Here is a 21,869-nt window from a genome sequence, read left to right on the forward strand (position 1 = left end):
TAACCAGCTCATCAAAGTGACATTTACTGTGTTATCATAAATCAGCTAAGACAAACCAATGATAGTGTAGAGTTGGCTTTACAGTTATTAACCTCTATCAGAGATGGAAGGGTTTGCTTTGCAAAGCCGGATTCGGTATGAAACTTGAATGTAATATGGCCAATGATAGGATTGGTTACAGGGTAATGACTGTCATGCAGAGAGAGATTATTTGAAAATTTGTTATCAGAAGGAGTGGCCAGCCATGCAAACACACTGTATCAAGGCACTTTCATACAATGGTTAAAGTTGAAGTCTTGAGTTTGACAGAAAAGTCATTGCCTGTTCGTATCAGCCTGAGGTTTTGGTTAAAAGCCCTTGAGGCAAAGTGGGAAACAGAGGCTTTCACTCTACGACCCTGTTCTTCATTGAGAGGATTGACTGCACATATGTGGACTGACCTATCACCCAAAGCATGGGTTTCTGGTCCTGTGGCAGTATGGGGCAACAGGTTGAGGTTTGCAGCACACATGCAATTATGTTATTCATGTACATGCATGCACTAAATGAAGTTTAAAGGATTAACTCGAATCTGAGTAACAAAACATGCACAAAGCCATGTGTATGTAGACGGGTACTGATACTCCCGTTCCACATAGATTGAAATCAATAAGATGACTTACTGAACATTTCAGATCTGAGGCAGCATATGAGAGGATGAAGGTCAGGTGGATGGTGAAGAGGAAGGAGGAGGAGGAGTGGTGATTGGGCCAAGTGCGTTGGGTTATTGAATTGATAGATGAGTAGGAGGAGGGAGCTGTTTCCTTCCTGAGTTTGGTTGACCTTAACGATCGACAGGCTGCCCCCCAGAAATCAGAAAGCGTAATCTGCTAACCAGCCCCATGCACAGCACTCAGGACCTGACGAGTTCAACTAAATCAAGACAGAAATTAGGAGGGGGGATGTGGACGGAGAAAGGGAAGGAGTGAGAGAAGATGAGAATGAATGAAGAGGAGGGTTTTTCTTTTCTTGGTTTGCGTCAACATGCTGGTGCACGTGCACTGCCAGTAAACTTTTGACAGACAGATAGAGAGAGGGAGACAAATGGGGGAAACGATAAAGAGCAAAATGCCATTGACATTCCTGATTTCCTGCGTCCAAAGCATTACCACATCAGTAACTGTGAAGAATCCCTAACCCCAGTCCGACGAAACAATTGACTATCTTTGTATGGCACAGTCACTCATTGTGTGGCTATAGCTTGCTCTCTACACATCTACTGACTTACATCTCCACTGACTCAGGCTGTACGGCCAGATATGACCTTCTCTCCTTAACCCTTTGCTCCCTGCTCCACACAGTATGAGCATTGTAATGATGAAGGAACTATAAGTCGTATGTCTCACTCTCTTTCTGCTGCCAAACAAGAATTGTCCCCTTGTGCCAATGACTTAGTCTCCTGAAGTCGCCTGCCATCCCTCAGAAATGCAACCCTCGACATTCTAGGGGAAATTTTTGGAGGTGATTTGGCATGAGTGAGTCACTTAGGTCCAAGGGTGACCACAACACTTGCGCTTTCGCTCGTGCCGTTCCTTCCTTTGCCAAAAGTTCTGCTTGGGGAGCCAAGGTTTTGTCCTCGTCAGGATTTATGCATTGGAGAATTGTGTCTGTGCCAAGCCAAGTGTCTTTCTCAGTGATATTTATCTTCATATCTGCCATAGCTGCCTAGAGCTCAATGTGGCATAGAGCAGGGATTTCATTGAATTGTTTTCACTATTTGTATGGTGCACAATTCATAGATAACGACAGATAATAATGTTCCAGAAATTGTTAGACTGTGTTTTTGTGGTGGCATGCATGCAAAAATTGTATTGAGCTGCCTTTTTCTGTATTTGGTGCTTATTCATAATAATACAAATATATGGGTTAAATCTGACCACAACATTTTTATTCTTTTACTTTGTCCGTTTATTTGCACATAAACATCTTAAAGTCCAACTGAAATCACATTTAATCCCTCTTTGCATTCAAAAATAATGTGAAGATGTTTTTTAAATGTGAATATTTTTGTATTTTGAAGTTTGTTCAACAAGCTAAGGTGCTGGACAAGATGTGTGTTCATGTTTGTAAGATAGATAAGAAACAGACTTTAGCAGGAAAGCTAATGTGAGTTGTTGTTCAGAGTCTATGACTCGTGTGTTGTGTAGCCGGATGCTATCAGGCTCAGTGTGACCATCTGCTCTGCCTATGAGTGAACGCCACGTTATTGCTTCATTCAAGATTTGATTTGCTGTATTGATATAAGGTCTCCAGCTATGTAAGCAGATAGTGAAGCGGTATTTCATCAAAATAATGTAAAACTAGGGGGCACAATCATAGAATGCTTTAGTAGCAAAAAATTCAGTTTAATTTCAGAAAGAAACAGGAGAAACAAAATACACAATACAGTTGGGGAGGAAGCATAATATTTTGCAGAAAAATAAAGAATCTCAGAATCAACAAAAAGACCATAATGACAATCAAATCCATAGTGAATTGTCAAACAGAAAATAAATGACAATGAGAGCTGTATACAGGAAGAGGAAAGGCAGAAGATAACTGTGAACTGAGAGCAGCAGAGAAGAAAGAGATGGAGAAAGCTTGAAAGAGCGGTGAGAGGGAACAGATGTTGAGAATGAGGCCTGGTCGATAAAAGCGATGGAGTTACTCCTCTGCACTCTCAGATTTCTCTGGTTGACCTCTACGAGTGCTGATCACATTCTGCCGCAGAGCAGGCACACACACACAAACACACACAGGGGCAAGCATGCACACACACGCATCCCTTACAAACGCGCAAACATGCATACATGTACGGGGGTGTGTTCAGTCTGGAGCACGTGGGCAGAAAAATGAGATGGGTCATGTAAGGTAGGAACCGAGCCAGAGGCCTCAAGGAGAAAAGGGAAAGTGTGAGAAAGAAGGAAGAGATGGTGAAATGAAAGAAATCACAAATGTCAAAAGCAGATCAACAAAACTGGGGCAAAAGCATTCTTCTTTTATCCCTTTATGTCTTGTTGTAACCGCATCAATACTATAAAAATTTCACTCAATGTTGGAGGTATTTTGTTGCACAGGTCTTGGCAGCAGTCGTGGCTGTGTTCAGGTGTAATAACATATAATAAAAAAAGCAACATGATTATGACAGAAACCCCTCCTTTCCTTTTGTTTAAATCCAAAGTCAGCTTTAAAGTATATGGTGTTGAAATGGCAGCAACACCTGTTTGCAAGAGTCTGCAAGAGGTTGGAATGAGGAGTTTAACTCAGGTGTGGTTGCTGCAGCTTACCACACGCACACACTCATTTTGAACACAAATTACAGACCCACTGTATACATATACACTCCACCACACAGAAGTGGTGAGGACACAGAGCAGCAAGTTCGTTCTATATAATTACTCATCTAATGTTTGCAAGGAAACCTGTGCCCGGATTTCCAGTAACAAGTTAATCATTAACACACAAAGCCAGGAGGAAAATTCCAGTGATTTCTCTAACAGCCAAACAATGTTTAACAATAAATACAATAAATGGTCTGTTGACAGGAATCAGTTGACTGAACCTGTCATTTTTGACAGCTGTGTGTTTCTCAGTATTTATGATCTTAATGACAAAGCTACAGTACTGCTGCACCCCGACCAGAAGAACATCAGCATGCCTCAAAGTCTTCACTTTTAGAATAGAATCATACACATGAAAACACTGTTGGATTAAACTGGTAATTAACTTCATAATTTTGAAATATTAATTTTCTGTCAAATTACTAACTGTCATTTGGGTCTTTGGATCAGGGACAGAGTATTATAGAGGACCATTTTGAGACAATACAAATTTTATTTTTATTTTGTTAAAGCATGTATTGCGTCGTCATATGGGGCTAGAGAAATATATTGTGTGTTAATAAATATGATTATTAAAACTACAGTACAGATGTTCAAGAGACAGAAGAGGAAAAATGGACACAAAATTGTGATGTCAATAGCAGAATTCTTTCCTATTGTAAGTGCTATTTCCATATGTTTGAGATTTTAGGCATCTAATATGACATAATGAAACACCTTCTATCTTATTAGTACATTGGTATTTTTACTCAGCTTAAATCAGACATCAGACAATCTTTTGCCCCCCTCCAACATTTTATTTTTCACTTGATCAGTTTAGTGAAACAGTGCATGTGTAAATTTCACCAATATTCTCACCTGAAACAGTAATTTTATGTATTGAGCTGCATCTCTTCTCATATTTACTTGCACCAAGTCTCTTCTTCCCTTGTTGTCTATCTTTGTGTTTGTGTTATGTTGTCTTTTAACATTTTGGGATCATGTTGGAAATAAGTGTTCACTTTAGCATGTCATCCCTTGGATTTTGTTTTATGTCTGTTACCCATAAATTAATCATATCATATATCATATACCTTCATTTTGGTGCTTAATATTGATAAATTAGCAGTTCCAGAAATTTCTTATAGACTTGTTAATATACTCTAAAAAACAAGATTATACATGCAACTCCTTAGGAAATCATTGCAAAGTTGATCAGTAAAATTTCTCTGACTGAGAGCAGTGGTCCAGTTACCACTAAGGTTTCTGCACAGTGGAAACAAGCTGAGCTCAGCAAGGGAAGGTCAATCCCCAGACCATCCAATGTAAGAGGTTGAGCTAGTGGTTCAGTAGGCACTTAGGGCTGCTTTTTTAACTGTTAATCATAGAGGGAGGGAGGGAGGGAGAGCAAAGTAATGAGGTGGAGACATAGAGAGTAAAGGGATGGATGGATGGGATGTGATTAATGAACCGTAAGAATAAAAGACATAAACAGGAAGGTTAGACAAATATGACATTGTGTTTACTGTCAATGAAGGGACCCAGATGGAAAAAACTGGGTTGAAAAAGTCGGAACGAGAGAAAAAAAAGGTGGCGTCCGAATGATTGTAGGACTGATTAACAGAAAAGGAAATGCCTGATAGGAGCCAGAAAAAAGCATAGCCAGCAGTAAAATGGGGAGAGACTGGATTGAAGGATAAAAAGATGGGGAGGGGGTGTTTGTGCTGGACAAAGAAGATCTCTGTCAATGAATGGTGTCTGGTTTCGAGGGAGAGACAGACCAACTATGGTGGTGATGGTCATGATGGTGTGTATATGTGTATGCATTTGTGTTTGTCTATAGGGAGATATTGAAGAGCTGGGAAGGAACTTGATATGTTGCACTACATCACTAGAAGCCTGTTTTTTTTATTATTATTATTTTTGTTTCTTTGATATTCAGTCACATATACTTTGTGACTTGACTTCAAAGATGAATAATGGGAGTTAGTACAGGTAGAAGAGAGAGAAGGTGTGAAGAGAGGGGACCTTGTACGTCAGCTAGCCACTTGTAAATAAGAAGTGCTTTGCTGAGTGAGCTGAAAGCACCTGGAGGTCACTTAGCATTAGCTTCACCGACCTGGCAGTCAAAAACATTAAGCTGGCTAAGGACTGCAAACATATTAACAAGAAGATAAACCTTTGTGACAGTTATAAATACTCAACTCTTAAAGGGGACATAACATGCTTTTTGGTCATTTTTATACTGTTATGACGTTGGATGTCTATGTTAAACATGGTCAAAGTTCCAAAACTTGAGGTGAACGTATGTAAAAATGGAACCTTCAAGTCAAAAGGTCAGACTTCAGACTGCTCTAAATGCTTCATTTGCAATGTTACCTCCACTTCCTCCTTGTGATGATGTCAGATTCTTCGGGCATGTCTACAAACAGCTGTCTGTTCTGTAGCCTTTGTTGCAAGAAGAAGCAAAATCCTACTCCTACTGTTTGTTAACGTAGCCTCCAGAGCTACTGGAAGTCTGCCGCGGGGCAGCTGCTGGAAGCTAATCAATCAGAACAGAGTGGGCTCATCAGGAGGGGAGCCTTAAAGAAACGGGGGCTGAAACAGCCAGTTTCAGACAGAGGCTTAACTGAGGGGCCGCGTAAAGAGCAAGAATAAGATATATATGGAGCTCTAAATGATGCAAACATATTCTAGTAGTGCCCCAGAATATAAATATAGACCTGGAAGTGTGCATGATACATGCCCTTTATCACACTGCACAAAAAACATATTTACTTTTTATGTGTCACATGCCAAATATAGCTGGTACTGTGAAGTAGATAACCCTGCAGGGCAGCATGTTTTCTGCTCTGCTTCAGGATAATATGACACCAACTTCATCATATGATAAAGTATTTTAAGTGATGTTGAAAAAATCTCTGGCTTTACAGGTGAAGGATTAAGAGTGATGAGTTTAAATAGGATGTACAGTAGATTAGTGTTGCCTGAAGTACTTATCACACCCCCAAAATTCCTTCAGCTAAAAGCCCCATAACACCTCCATGCATCCATCTAAATAAGCTCTCATTTTAAATGTTTTCACCTCATTGGAAATGAAAAATGGCCGCCTTGCACTCAGTGGCTCCCTTGAGGTATTTAGAGCCCTTGGAAGCCAACACAATGATTTCCTGTTGATGATGTGAGTAACTGTAAGTAGGTGACAGACGAGGATAGGTTTCCACCAACATGTCCGCTTAGCGTTTAATGGTTGGGTTAAGTGGGCAGGACTGGATGGACAAACTTGCTCTTACCCTCGTTAATGGCTCCCTGGAGGAGGAGGGGAAATGACCAAGTGATGTGGGATGTAATGTGTGTGTGTTTGTGGCACTAGCCATGGTGGATAGAAGAAAGAAAGCGAAAAAGGGACAGGAGCATGAAGATAGTTGATCTGTCTATCTTGTGCCATATTTGTAGCCATATTTGGATCTTGGATACCATTTTCCAATCATATCTTCGAGCTGAAAATATCCAGATCAACAGCCCGTCTCTCCATCTGCTGATGGAGAGAGCAAACTTTTGCCTGGAGGAGGTCCAATATTGCTTTTTAAAGGCTTTGGGCAAAAATGCCCTTTGATTCAATTATATATGAAGTTATTGCTTTAAATTCAATTGTTAGACTGATGCTGTGTCCAAATTCCTTACTACATATTAATTCCAAAATGGTTTTAAGTATGTAGTGATTTCAAACCAGTAAGTATACTCAAAAAATTTGATTGCATAGTCCAATGCTTGATTTTTGACATAAAATATAATACACAATACACAACTGCAAGAATTAAAGCTGCACTAATCAATATTTTTATACTAATAAGGGATCAAATGGCAATGTGTGATGTGAAAAGAGTTGCTTGTAGTGACAAATCCACAGAGAATTATAACCCTATCTTGCAGTTCCCCTCAGCTCCGCAGAGCTTTTAAGTGTCTTTCAGCTGATTGTTTTGGTTGTAGGGCCCTCAACTTTACTGTCTTGGTTCAGTCTCACAGCTCTCATCCAGCTGCAGCAGGCATCTGTTTTTAGCGGAAAAAAACTCTGATAATCCCACTGCTGGAGACCAAATAGAGCTAAAAGGAAAGTGAATATTGGATTTTCATTGCCAGGTCTACATAAAACAACTCCAAATCAATGCTAATGTCGCTCTGTGTCAGCTGGAAGTTGAAATATCAACTGTTTGCTAACAATGGTTAAAATGTGTCAGTTTTGTTTTTACAGCTTTTTTCTGCTGCCCCCAAGTGGTTAAAAAGAATAAGTTAAATCGGGTTTAACTGACCCTTTAATATCTGAAATGTACAAGAAATGCCTGTAATTGCAATTTTGTTTTGTTCTCACACATTCAGGAAGCCCATATGGAATATTTCTTGTCTTTCACAGTTCACTACCCCTCAGTATCTCCCACGTCCTTTATGAATTCCCCCACACCCATCTATGAAGACTTTCCACCAGACGGCCCCCCACCAGACGGCTCCACAGCCAGTACCACCACCACCACTGATGGTGATTCCCGTGAGCGGATCTACCAGGGTCTGAATGACAAACTCATCCCCATCTATTGCTCCATCCTTGCAGCTGTTGTAGTCGGCTTCGTGGCCTTCATTATCTTCAAGAGGTGAGGACAAAAAAAGAGGCAAAGTACTAAATGAAATTTAAAGTACACAGTAAACTAAATGATGCATCATGGTACCTGATGGTTAGATAACAAAATCAAGCATGACTGTGTTTAGTCAGAACTGTTCCCCTGCTAAAAGACATTTTTTAAATGATTTTGTAGAAAATGGGATCTTTTTGTCATGAGGATTGTGATAGATGTGCAGGTAGTCAAGTGGTCCAACTTGTTTCACTTATGACTTTTTAAAACAAAACAATGCATAATTGTGACTCACAGATTATGGCTGTAGTGCAGACAGGTCAACCAAATTGTGTTTTTTACTACGATTGTTTCATTTGATGGATTTTAGAGGACTGAAGATTGGTTGATAGGTCTAAGGCACAAACCATACTGCTGTGGTGCTTTAGTGTCATAACATTTTTTTAAATGGGAAATTCAACAGCTGAAGGGAAGAAAAAAGGGATCTGATACTCACACACATGGACAACAAAATCCAACCAGATTTTTAATTTCCTCTGTTTCATATTTAATGAAATCATCTGCTGCTTTTTGTGATGAGAGCACACTGTTGGGTCACAATATGGTCTGTTTTAATGCCTAAACAAACAGCCAACTGTTGACTGTTACATTTTGAATGTACAATATGTTTATCCAGCTGTTTTTTCTGGCAAGTCAAGTGTTGCAAGTCTGTAACTTTAAACATGGGGACTTGAAGACAGATCAGAACACAAGCAGGCAAACACAAGCTGGTAAATAATGATGAGGTTGATACAGTTCAGTCATCAAAAGTACAGTAATTATTGTCATATTATCATCAGATTTCCACATAAACATATGTACAGTTCTGCTGAATTCCTGCTTTTTTTCTTTTTTCTCAGTTAAGTTTCTCTGCTCTTCCAAATCATTTTCATTAGGTGGAACAGCTGTAAGCAGAATAAACAAGGAGCCAACAACTGCACAGCCAACCAGAACCAGACACCGTCACCCGAGGGGGAGAAGCTGCACAGTGACAGCGGCATTTCTGTGGACAGCCAAAGTCTGCAGGAGCAGCAGGGCCAGACTCAGGCACAAACAGGTAATACTGACACACACCTGTAACAGCTGTAACTGCACAGAGAGAGGCCACTCGCTTAATACCAATACATGCAATAGCCCTCATTTATCAAACTGTTGTACTTAAATTGAGCGTAAGCACATTTCAGCACAAAAGTCAGGGTTTATCTTGCGCTAAATTCCTCTGGTAATGAGTTTTCACTAATCCTCGAATAAATCTGATGGATAGCAAACCTGAATTTTCAGGTTAGTGTGAATGTACACGCAGGCTGCACCCTGAACTGTCCCACCACACCAGTCGAAAGAAAAGAATTCCCCTTCAGGAATAAGTTGTCTGATGGCTTGATCAACTCTACCTTGAAAACGACCTTTCAAACGTACTGTAGCACATCAGCAATCAAGGATTACAACACTGACAGAGCTACAGTGTGTGTATGCATGTTTTTATAGTAGCACGTGCTCCTGGCAGTTTCCAGTCCTACCCTGACAAACCAGTTTGAGAAAATTTAGGGCTTTTAACACCACATGCTTGCCCAGATAATGGTAAAGAAGGAAAACAAGGTAGTGCAAGCAGGAGAAAATAATGTTCAGGTTTGTGAGAGGTGTGGAGAGATTTTTGGCACTAAACAGCTGTGTTCATGCACTTTATAAAGGACGCCTAACAGTCTAACAGCATGACTACAGATGAAACATATTTTCCTTGATGTTTTAATGAAACTGGTCAGCCAGAGAGGCTATTGTAGCTCATGTAGCGCAACTACCTGGTGTTTCATTTATTTACTCCAATTAAGCCACTGTTGCTGCTACACGAAATTCATACTCCATCACTTCCTTTTTAGTGTTTACAGCAAATTTAAAAGCTTATGAACAGGATATAGGTTAAATCCTTATTGTGTTGCATTAGTCATGAGGAGAAGTAAAAATGTGGGTATTTCTCACTTTATTCCATTATTTGAACCATGCCAGTCACTTATTCTGAATTTTGTTAAAATTTAAATGGGATTGATCTTAGATTATTTCATCATGTCAAGCTAAATACACTGTAAATCCAAATGATAAAATAACAGGAACATTTCCTTCCTTGTGCAGTTGTGACCATGGATGAGGAGCCTTGTTTGCTGCTTCCTCTCCACACCAGAGAGAAAGTGGAGAAGCTGCTGTTCAGGGGCAGTGAAGGAGACGACTGCAACCATATGGAGGACAGTGACTGGTGCAACCTGGCAGGCCTCCTGGGATACGAGGAGGAGCGTATTGCGACCTTCAGGCAGGATGAGCATCCAGTCCGCGCACTCTTGTCTGACTGGGCAAGCAAGGACTGCGCCAGCATCGATACACTGTGCACGGCGCTGCGCAAGATCAACCGCGACGACATCGCCCAGAGTCTGATGCTCAGCCCAAGTGCCGCAAAGCCCACCGCCACTTCTGTAGTGTGATTTAAGATCACAAGTGAGCAAACCACCTGAACCTTAATCTTAGTATTCTTCCATGGCCTCCCTCACTCCAGATAATTCATGCTACAGCTGCTTTAAGCTATTCCCTCCTGAAGCCAGCAGTCACTGTGATGATCAAACTGCATAAGTCCTGTCAAATTATTTAACGTTTATCAAACGATAACACAGGAACATGCCAGATATTACACAAAAACCCAATGAATATAAGATTTCCTACTTAATACAATCTACCCAAAGGAAGCCCTTCACCTTTCTATCAGAATGTAATCATTCATTCTCATATTTTAAAATCCACACAATGTAAAGCCCATGTGGAAGGAAATTAACTTTACCAACTCCATTCTCGATGTCTGTAATCATTCCATTGTGAGCCTGGATATCCACCTGCCTTTCCCACGCTATTCAACATCCATCTTCTGACTTTACTAAATATGGAGCAGCAGTGGGATTGAACTGAAGTTATCGTGCATACCCGGCTCTTTCATTCCTACAACTTGATCCCCTGCACCTTGATTCTTAAACATGCATAGTCAGCGTGGCCCTTACTCGTAGCATTCATAAGCCAGTGTTGTAGCTCTAAATGTTACTTTTCCAGACTACGTTACCAAAGAGGAGCTAAAGTCTCCAGAACATACCTGACAAGTGACATTATTTAAATGCCATGTTAGACGTTGAGTTTAAGTTGACAAATGGCTTGTGTCAGTTATTGCTACCTACTGGATGAGGCCCGCATACCACAAAGTATCTGGATCTGCAAGTATGACAACCTGAGGAAGGATGCTTGGACGTGTTTCAAATGAACCAGTTTCTCTTTAGCAAATACAAAACTAAACTTTAAATACTTGTATTACATGTAAGACATTGAGCTGCGGCACATGTGGAATTGACCTTAACTTTGGCTCTTTGGCTTTGTCTTAAGTGATTTCTGCAGACTCTTCCTTTTTCCTGACAAGTGCTATGTATAAGCACCGCTGACTGGAGTTTGCCAACTAGGTGGTCTGTGGGGCAGGTCGCTGACCAAGGCAACATGACTCCATTCTATGTGTTCAAGCCTATCTGCATAACACAGGAGCTCCCACACAGACTCCTCCATACTGACCCAGAAAGGGAAAGACATGGAATTTGAAACTCATGTAACAATCATGTATACTATATGTACATAGGCGGACAAGTGCGCATACCAACTAGACACACACACATACTGTACATACACACACATGCCTACAGTATGTAACTATGCATGTATGTTCGATACAAACACACACACAGGTTATTATGCATTTACATTCTCGTACATTGTAGGAGACACTGAAAACTTCAGATCCTGCCATATATTGTATGGCACACTCTCATGAGGGGACCATATACTGTTATATCTTATTATTAGCCAATATAAGGTAACTCTGTGTCTTAAAAAATACTATATGTCTAAAAACCATATGATTTGCAAGGAGAAATGCTACATTAACAGGAAACAGCACGCAGAAACTAGCAACACATTGTCAGCCGGTGCCCAAATTCCAAAACAAAACAAATGCACGTACTGTACAGATCAATATGATCAGGATGCAAAACAAAAATCCAGGGTTTTCTATCTTTTTTGCTTAATTTCTCAGGGTATCTTGAATGATTGTGTTACTACATCAATACAACACTTGCACCCTCTAATTAACCAAGCAATCTATAGTTGTTCAAACAGAGATGCTGTATTTATCCAAAGCAGTGATTCTTTGCGACTGACAATCTTTCAAACAGATGAACAAGAGAGGGAAATGGGCCAAAGTGAGAAGGAAGGGTGTCTTGTTTCCTCATTGTTTGCAACAAAGACCTTAAGATAAAAAGAAAAGTCAATAGAGACATAAGTCAAAGGATGTGGGATGAATTCAGACCGGGGGAGAGCGGAAAAGAGCGGATCTGAAATGTAAAGTTTTGGATTACTTAAATGTAAAGGTGAAACCCAGGAACCTGCATTTGCATCCATTAGCTTGTTTAAGTGTAAGCATGCAGTACTGTATGTGCTTTTTTACATTGTGTTGTGTTGCATGAATACGGTTTGAATTTGTCAAAACATACGTCAACTTTGTAATTATGTTGATATTATTATGCTGCCAAGAGAGGATCCTGAGCACCTACTTTTTTAAGATTTGCTTTTTTTTACTTTTGGGGGAAAATATTTGAAGGAGCAAATAGTTTATTATGTTAAACTCACCTATATCTTAAAGTTTATGTGTTACTCTTGAGTACAGATTGTACATTGTTACTAACCACTAGCGTACTAAGCTTCATACTGTAGTGTTATTTTAATGAAGGTATTCTCACTCTACTCTCTAAAGGGTTTTGTATTTTAATTCCCAAATAACAATTGTAAATGGTATTGTTCTTCTTCTTGTAGGTTGCAGCACTTAATGTATGTACGTCTGTTTTGCATCACAAGTGCCTGGGAACTATTTCAGGTCTCCGTTGATGTTGTACATTTTTGTTTTCAGCTTTTAGTATGTCTTCTTTATAGTTGTTTTTTTACTTTTAAATATTTTTTTCTAGTTTTTTTTTTAGTTAAAGCTTGGAAGGTGTACAACAACTATGTGAATGGGACTTTGTTACAGTATCAACACTGTCCTGGTTTAAAAGGGTAAGAAGAGTAAAGGGAAGGGAAGTGCCTTCGTGAGGTACTTGGTGCAATTAACAAAACGATTCACCGCAGTGTCAAGTGTATTGATGTAGTCTGTTGTTAAGGAGACTGGACATGAACTGGGAAGACAAATTTTAAATGCCTTTTATGCTGCTCAGAACTGGGAAGGCTCTTATCTCCTAGTTGGAAAAACATCACCTGAGGAGCCACCCGACTCAGACGTCCAACACACTGTGATTCGCAGTATTAAAGAATTAATTTGACATTTTGGAAAATGCTTTTATTTGTTTTCTTGCTGTGAGATAGGTTAGAAGATTGATACCTCTGTCATAATTGTCCAATAGCCAGATAACCTACCCTAAACTAACCTTTACGCTAACCTAAGCTAACAGGCTTGGTCTGATGGTAATAAAATCTTCCTACAAGCACCTCTAAAGTTCACAAATGAACATGTTATATCTTGTTTGTTTAATCCATAAGTGTAAAAACAACAAGTTGGGGTAATGTACTGGACTATTTCATCTGTTACCCTTAGACAGAGCCAATTATAAGTCACAGCAAGAAAGCAAGTAAGATCACTTCGCAAAATGTTGAACTACTGCTTTACAGTAAATGAAAAGCACCTCATATAATCATAAATTTGTACATTTGAAAGTCATTTACAACAGTTGATATGTATGCCACTTAGTATTCAAAGATACTATGATATCACATACAGTAGATATAGACATACAGTAGATGTGTCCATAGCATACAACATATGTCATAATGTTTTTCTCCCAGAGACTTCTTGAAGTCAAGGAACAGGTTGCATGTTGAGTAATAAGTTGAAAGATAAAGTTCTCAGTTGCCCCGAATGAATTTGCACCAGCAAGATATTGAGTCACTAATCTTGCTCTGGTTGGACCTGATCTATTTTTGTGACCACAAACTGACAGATTAAGTGAGAAGTTATACAAACTTTCAATTTAAATACGACTTTACTTTGGTAAGTTAGTAAGTGTATCACTTCTTGACTGCTGCAGGAAGCATTATACTTCATAATAATTATTTTGGTTTGATTGATGCACTCAATACTCCTGTTTACCATATAATGACCTTCCCTTTTGTTCATTGTACTATAACTTCTTCAACACTACATCTTCATGTCAAAAACTGTGACTGAAGATGGCCGTTTTTCCTTGGACAGTATTTGTTTAGTTTGACAAAGATGAAAGATGTAGTTGAACTTGTACAGTAAACCCTACTGAAGGTGAACATGTCATGATTTTGCACTTGAGAGTAACAAATGCAAATGAGGGTTTGAGGGTGGACTAAAAGACTAGAGACTGCCTTTGGAGGTTTAGATCTTACAGAAAGCCCCTAGAAATGTAGTTCATAGTGACAAGACTGACAGTGTACGAGGACTGAATTGTACAGATGTTAGAAATACTGAATGTTCCTTGTATACTAATACATATACTGTACTATACGTAATGTGAATTTGCAAAATTCCTACATCAGACAAGCAGTAAAACCAATAATAAAGCTTTTACATCCACTCATTCTCTGTATTGATCTGACAGTGTACTACACAAACCTAAGAGTGCATGCACTTATACACAAGAATATTAACTTATATACATATACAGTATACATGCTCCGACACAATCACAGTATGGTTTGGTCTTGAAACTGCCCTGAGTTCTTTTTGTGTCTTGCCCTCAGGATGGAGAGGGCCTGTGCATTTTCCTCAAGAGCCACTAAAGTCTTTCTGACATGTAATCCAAGCCAAATGAGACAGACTGATTACTGGAGGCTTCAACAGTTGCAGCACTTGAGGGGATGGAAGAGGAAGGGTGGACTGAAAAAGGGGGCAAAGTAGCAGTTCCACTTTGGCTTCTTTAGACATTGACTACATGAATTATGGCATCGCGTGTGGTCACTTTAGCAACGGCAACACAATACTATGATAATAGACATAAACAGCCTGTCAGCACAATTAGACTGAGTCTGGTGAGTGAAATGTCCAGGTAATGATGCATGAAATGACACATGCTAGCACACTTGTTCCCACTGGTTTCATATTTTTATGTCACTGTGGGCTTAAATCAGTGGTAGTGTTACAAGTGTGAAAATGCTGTGATGGATTAATATACCTTATGGTCTTTTTGGGGTTTTTTTAAAGTTATTATATCTGCTGGAAAAACTCTGATGGATGTCTACAGATTTTAACATAAGACCTAATTAATAACCAGAGGGGAAATTCACAAGTTTCAGCAGTACAAGAGGTAGAAAAATATAAACAGCTGTTTAAAATAATAAATAGAACTAAATAAGAAATTAAGAAAGTGGCATTCAAAAGCTGTACACATTATATACATTATACTGCATGATTTGTGCAAATAGCTGTCAAAGTAAACACAGAAGTAATAAGTCTAATATTGCAACTGTGCAGGCATTAGTTAGGTAGAAATGTGGATATCTATAGTGCACATGCAGTAGTATACATAATATACATATAGTTATGGTTATATAGGTATAATAGTAAATACTAAATATATATATATATATATATATATATATAGAGTTACATATATGCAGCATAGGCAAGGCAACTTTATTTAAATAGCACATTTCATACCCAGGGCAGTTCAAAATGCTTTACAGAAAATAAAATAATATTACATCGAGAAAATTAGCAATGATTAAATAAAAACACAGATGTGTTATAAAATAACCACTAAAGCAAATCAAATTAAAATTAAAATTAAAAACATGTAAAACTGAATATATATTAAAACTATGTAAACACACATGTAAAAGCATGACATGAATTAAATAATGTAAGCACATAAAACACATATAGAATATAGTACATCATATATAATATGTATAGAATATAGCATACACCATAAAATGTCTGTGAATGTAAAAAATTATATTTGTCTTTATTGTGCCACTAAAAATGCACCCAAACTGTCTCTATTCCACTATATTCCCAATCCAATCAATCTCGACCTGCGTACTTGCTTGCTCCAGCCGGACCCATTATCTGTCTTTTCACATCAGAAATGGCATCAGCAGGTTCTGACCCAGTCCCAGGGTCCGGGATCATTTTCTAAGTGAACCATGGTCCAAATGGAAAACACATTCCCCAGCTAACTGCTGCTAACCTCCAGTGAGTCGTTAGCGAGGAATGTTTGATGTGTGAAGGGAACCATGTGTGCGGGAGTGACGTGGTGGTGAAAGAGGATAGTCCATGTTAAGTTTGGGTGACCAGTCGACTTCTGGCTGCACGTTGAACAAAGTGAGGGGACGCTGTTTTCACTGAGTGACTCCAGTCGTCAACTTTGCAGAGCCACATCACTTACAATCAGTGTGTTTGGATATTCAGCAGTGATGAAAACTGAAGTTCTGTTTTAGTAATTACTTTCTAATGTGGCTGATACTTAAATGAAAAAATCTGAAAATCCCCAAAATGTTGCAACAATGCAACTTTTGATGTTAAAAACATTTAACCACACTTTAAGAAATACAGTTTTAATGGATTTAATTACTTTAGTCTGTTGAGACTAAAGTGAATGAATGGGAAAAGTAAGGTAAAGAACAGAAATGTCTCTTGCAAAAAACAATGATGAATGCAGAAAATTTGATTATTATACATTACTTTTTAAAAGCACATAAGGCTAAATGATGTATTAGGATAAAAAAAAAAAGATTGTCGAACTGAATCCACTATTTTTAGAAATAAAAAGTGGAAAGATTTTGATGATGATCTCTCCCTGCTGCACAGTTAACGTGACTAAATTACAACATGTTATGGTCAGTTTTATGATTCAGCCCCAGTGTGGTCTCAGAATAACATGCTTATTTACTCAACAAATCACCACTGGGATAAAGTGAGGAGGTGGAAACAAGACTCCCCCAGGAGTCTAGAAATGTGAGGTTGTGAAACCTTTGCCATGAAAAGACCTTTCCACAGGTCATGCACAAAATAACAAAGCATCATAATCTCTGAAGGTGCATCCAGAGGAATTCAAGTGAAACCGAAAGCGCTGGTTTCCTCAGGTTGGAGCTGAAGTAGGAACCAAGGGTGAAATACTTTGATTCAGTCCAAACAGCAGATCCTTAAAACTATTTAAGATATTAAAGGGATAGACATTTTGGGAAATAAATCTATTTACTTTCTGCCAAGATTGAGTTTTTTACTAATCTGCACCAAGAAAACACATAATACCCAAAAATGCAAAGTGTAATTTTTATACTTGAATTTTTGTTCATATTAAATAATATAATGTGCTAATTAGTAAGGTTTAGAGGTGCTGGTAGGTGGATTTTGTTACATTGGACAGAGCCAGGCTAGCCATTTTCTGCTGTTTCTAATCTTTGTGCTAAGCTACGTTAATCATCTGCTGCCTCCAGCATCATATTTACATTTACAGACGTGAGAGTGGTATTTATCTTCTCATCTAACTCGCGGCAAGAAAGCACATAAGCATATTCCCCCTAAGTGCAGAAGTATTTACTTTAAAGTTCTTCTACAGGTTCAGAAATAGCAAGTCAATGTTGATTGGACCCCAACCCTAAAGTAAATGTCAAAAACTAACAAAGCTGAAGAGTCAGAAGTACCATACCTGCCTGTGAATCAGATTTAAGAACGCATTGTAAGGTATTTTATATACTCTGTAGTTACAGTGACAGATGAATGACTAGTATGAAAAAATGTAACAGTTTTCAAATGTATGATTGACATCTTTTAATGCTTAACTTCAAACCATGAAAACCAAGATTATGGAATGAAATTTTGTACATTTTGTTTTTAATTTTACAGTGAATATCTCAGTTAAACTTTGGTGATGGTGACTAAAATGTAAGAAATTTAGCATTTATTTGGCCACAATAATAAGAATATCATAGTTCCAAGCTCAGAGTAGGAGCAAGACTGCATATAATAATCACATGTATAAGTTATTCAACACTCATGCATTTTACAAACATTCACGTTCAAAATAGATATTATTTTTTGATCAGAATCAGTCTAGTTTGTGTCACAATAACATTACAGTGATTCACAGCTCCGCCATAAAATTCTTAATGACCAAATTCACAGGTTTTGCAGGATTGTATAAAGAACCAGTCCCAGTACTGCAAAAAATAGTCAGATATACTTGACCACAATCTTCTAACCTTCATGGCTTTTCTGCCTCATACCATACACGTTAGCATAGTGTTCTTTGAAAAGGCAATCACTGAGATGAGGTCAAAGGTCAGAAGAATCTTCATCTTTACGACTAAATGAAGAACATCTCTGTGAGGATCTCAGCAGACTCTCATGATGATGTATGACTGACTGTATCAAGTCTGCAGATCATTCCAGACGAGGGCACACGTGTTCTCTTTGGTCATGGTGGACTGTAACAGGAGATCAAACAGCAGGCACGGCCTTTGAAAGTAGCAAAATGGTGTTCCTGGGTGGGACAGTGGGGAAGATGTGACTGATCTCCTCTGAAGTCGAAGGTCGGCGTCTGACAAGGTAACAGAGATGGAACAGGTTTTTTTCTCTTTCTAATATACAAATAGGTGTGAATTTGATGGTCACTTTCAATTTGTACCCTGTTTTGTATACATACAATACATAACGATACAATATGCAATCTGACCTAATACTGCAAATGAATTGAGAAACACTTTTTTTTTTTTTACTGTACAGTAACAATGAGGAAAAACATAGACTGGATTTTACACTGGGGGATGTGATAATCAGTGTGTGCTGAAGTAAAAATTCCTGAGAATTAACATGTTGTAGTGTTCACATGTGTTTTTGATTCTTGATTGGACAACATTCAAATACTCTCATCAACGAGGTTTAGAAACTTTAAAGCTTCTCTCTGGTTAGAAATCCTTAAAATTACATCTACTACTTCTCCTTCATCAAAAAAATCCAGATTCTATGAATATGCAAATATTTTTCATTTCAAAAGTTTAACTGGTGGGAGCAAGATGTGTCATACTACAGTGTAGTTTAAAAAAAGCAAACATAAAGGAGGCAGCATAAATCAAGCAAAGACATAAAAGAAAAAAAATAATGTAATGAGGGTGTGTGTCTGTTTTGATGTATGTGTGAGTGTGTGCGCACGCTTACTGAAGCATGTGTGTTAAGTCAACTCCTTACGACAGAGAGAGAGAGAAAGGCCAATTATAACCAGATATGATCTGTTCGAATAGTTAAGTTTGACTGGCTTCCAAACAAGTTGTGAAGTCATAAATCATACTAATAGATAGGCGTCTTGAACTCAGATTTTCAGTGAGTTCAAAGAAACTTTCCCTGTTCTGCAGATGGATGTGAAAACAACCTTTTAGTGTCAAACTCTGCACATACATCATTCTGCACAGTGAAGCTCAAACATCACAGTGAAGTAACAAAAAGCAAAAACACATTTTTGAATTACAGGGGACTTTAAGAGACAAGGCAACATGACAACATGTCCTGAACCAATCATGCAGTCTTCTCTCTGGCCAAACAATAGCATATGTATCATCTTGTGTCGATGTAGCGTCTCCACCGGAGGGTGATTCTTAAAATTCACGCTGTTGGAGCTATATTAGGTATATTAGATTGTCTTGGCCAAAACCTTGGTATACAGGATTATCACGAATGTTACTGAACTAAGAAGTGTGGATGGGTCAAAAAACTCACTTTCCCACTCACCAAACATCTTGAAAACAACAAACTTGTTTTTTTCCCCCTGTTTTTTCTTTGTCTCTGCTGACAAAACAATTCCCTTTTCAACTTCTATAATGACAATCATAGATCTCCCAAGTTTTCCGTTGTGTTTATTGTTACGTCATAAAAACAATGACCATAAAAATGTCCTCATTTTATGTTCAGTGTTGTTTCTAGGAATATGGGGTTTTTTATTACATGAAAAGGAATTTAAATGTTACGATGACACGCAAATGAATTACACTTGAGCTTTATTTATTCCTTCCTTGAGTTGTGTGTTAACTCTTTGAAACAGCAGCATCGTGGGGAGACAACATTTACAGAAAATACATTTCAACAGTAAAATTAAAATAAAACAATAATAATAATAATAAAAATAATACAATATTAAAACATTGTTAGGCTCCTGATGGGCAGTTTTAAAAAAAAATCAATGCATGCATTCTTCTTCCTTGTCGAAACCTGGTACCTACATTACCCACAATGCAACTCGACTCGATTAACTCAACTATATAGATCCAGGTGTGTCATACTAGTAGTGTCTAATATAGTCTCGAGTGAGCAAAGATGAGGAGTGGTCTACAGAAGTCTGCTAATCTTACTTCTTTGTAACGACACACCCCTAGATTTTTTACATTTTCAAAGTCTTCAGCTGCAACCAACGCTTGTCAAACTTCATGCAGCGCCCTCTAGAGCCACAAAAGGCTTTATACAACTTTGTTAACATGTGCAGCAGTACTCCAGACCTGTAAACAGACTTTGATCTGTAAAATCAATTAAGTTTCCCTTTAAGAAAATTTTACTGACTGTCCCTATATCCAACATTCACTGAACACATGCAGTATATTTACAGACACACAAGATATCAGGTTACAAACACACAATCTATAATAGTAGAAAATGTTATACTACAGTGAGATGCATTACTGTTAACTCTAACTAAAATACAAATATATGTTGTAAACTTTCAAATGTTCTTCCTGACTATGTTGTGCATTCATCAATGCACTGTGAAAATACTTAATGTTTGTAATTACCTGTTCAGGGAACTCATTATGTGTAAACAAAAGCAGTGATTATCATATTTCACAATAAAACAAAAACAAATTATGAAATATTCAAATTTACTGTAAATCTAGCTTGTAACATATCCTCTATGACACAGCTTTGCTCTTAGATCCCACTCAGTGTTCTGCTGTGTTTACACTTGGCTACTCAGAGGGGACCACGTAACCCATCGCTTTTACAAGCTGTCCATCTATAAAAATGAAGTGATGTGGTTTCCCACTCTGTTCTATTATTCTGCTCTTCTTCCTCGTCTGCCACCTGCCTCTGTTTGCTGGAACAGAGAGTGAGGCTCTGCCAGCAACGCGCACAATTAAGTGAAGAGTGATGAAATTATATCTCTGGCCAGGGCAAATGGAGGGATGAGGGGATGGAGAGGCAAAGTGGGAAGGAGGGAGAGTCCATTCTTTTCCCCTCTGGGGCCAAGGGAAATTCTATTAGGCCTGTAATAGAGCCATTTTTCACCTCCTTCCACATGAGTCTATTATACAATTCCTCCCCCTGTCCTTTCCTCTCTCCTCCTTCCTTTTTAAAGATGGTACAGCATCATGTAAGTGTCTGCTGCTCCTCTCTCCTGGAAAACACTTCTCTTTTCCTATGAAAGCTATTCCGGTTTCTCTGCAATGTACCCTGTCAGTCTCTTCTCAATTACAGTCTTCCTTCTTTTTTACACTGCTATATGATGTAAATAAGACAGAGCATGCCTTACTGTGGTCTCAAACGGATCAAAAATTTTGTAAGACATCAAAAAAATGTCAAGTACTTTCAAATCCAGTTAATTTTTGATGAATCAAATCGATCCAATAGTTGAGATTCCTTAGAAGCAACATCTTTGTTGACTAAAAGGTTATAAAATGTCTGCGGTAGGTGATTAAAGCTTAATGATGGGAGTGTGCTCTGGAGAGACATGGCATTTATTGTCCGCAATCATTCCATTTTCAGTGATGATGAAGTTTTAATGTGTTCAACAGGAAGTGACAA

General features: G+C 38.4%; 1 protein-coding gene across 1 annotated transcript in view; it reads left to right on the forward strand.

Moving 5' to 3' along the window:
• Positions 1–14,657, forward strand: part of ngfrb (nerve growth factor receptor b) — a 29,845-nt gene extending 15,188 nt beyond the window's left edge. The window contains exons 4-6 of the mRNA XM_042396311.1: positions 7,750–7,984; positions 8,899–9,059; positions 10,127–14,657. Coding sequence (XP_042252245.1) covers positions 7,750–7,984; positions 8,899–9,059; positions 10,127–10,470 — 740 coding nt within the window. The 3' untranslated portion in view covers positions 10,471–14,657. The remainder of the gene's footprint in view (positions 1–7,749; positions 7,985–8,898; positions 9,060–10,126) is intronic.
• Positions 14,658–21,869: the final 7,212 nt, after the last annotated feature.

The sequence above is a fragment of the Thunnus maccoyii genome, chromosome 20, assembly GCF_910596095.1.
Source record: "Thunnus maccoyii chromosome 20, fThuMac1.1, whole genome shotgun sequence".
NCBI classification, from domain to species: Eukaryota; Metazoa; Chordata; class Actinopteri; order Scombriformes; family Scombridae; genus Thunnus; species Thunnus maccoyii.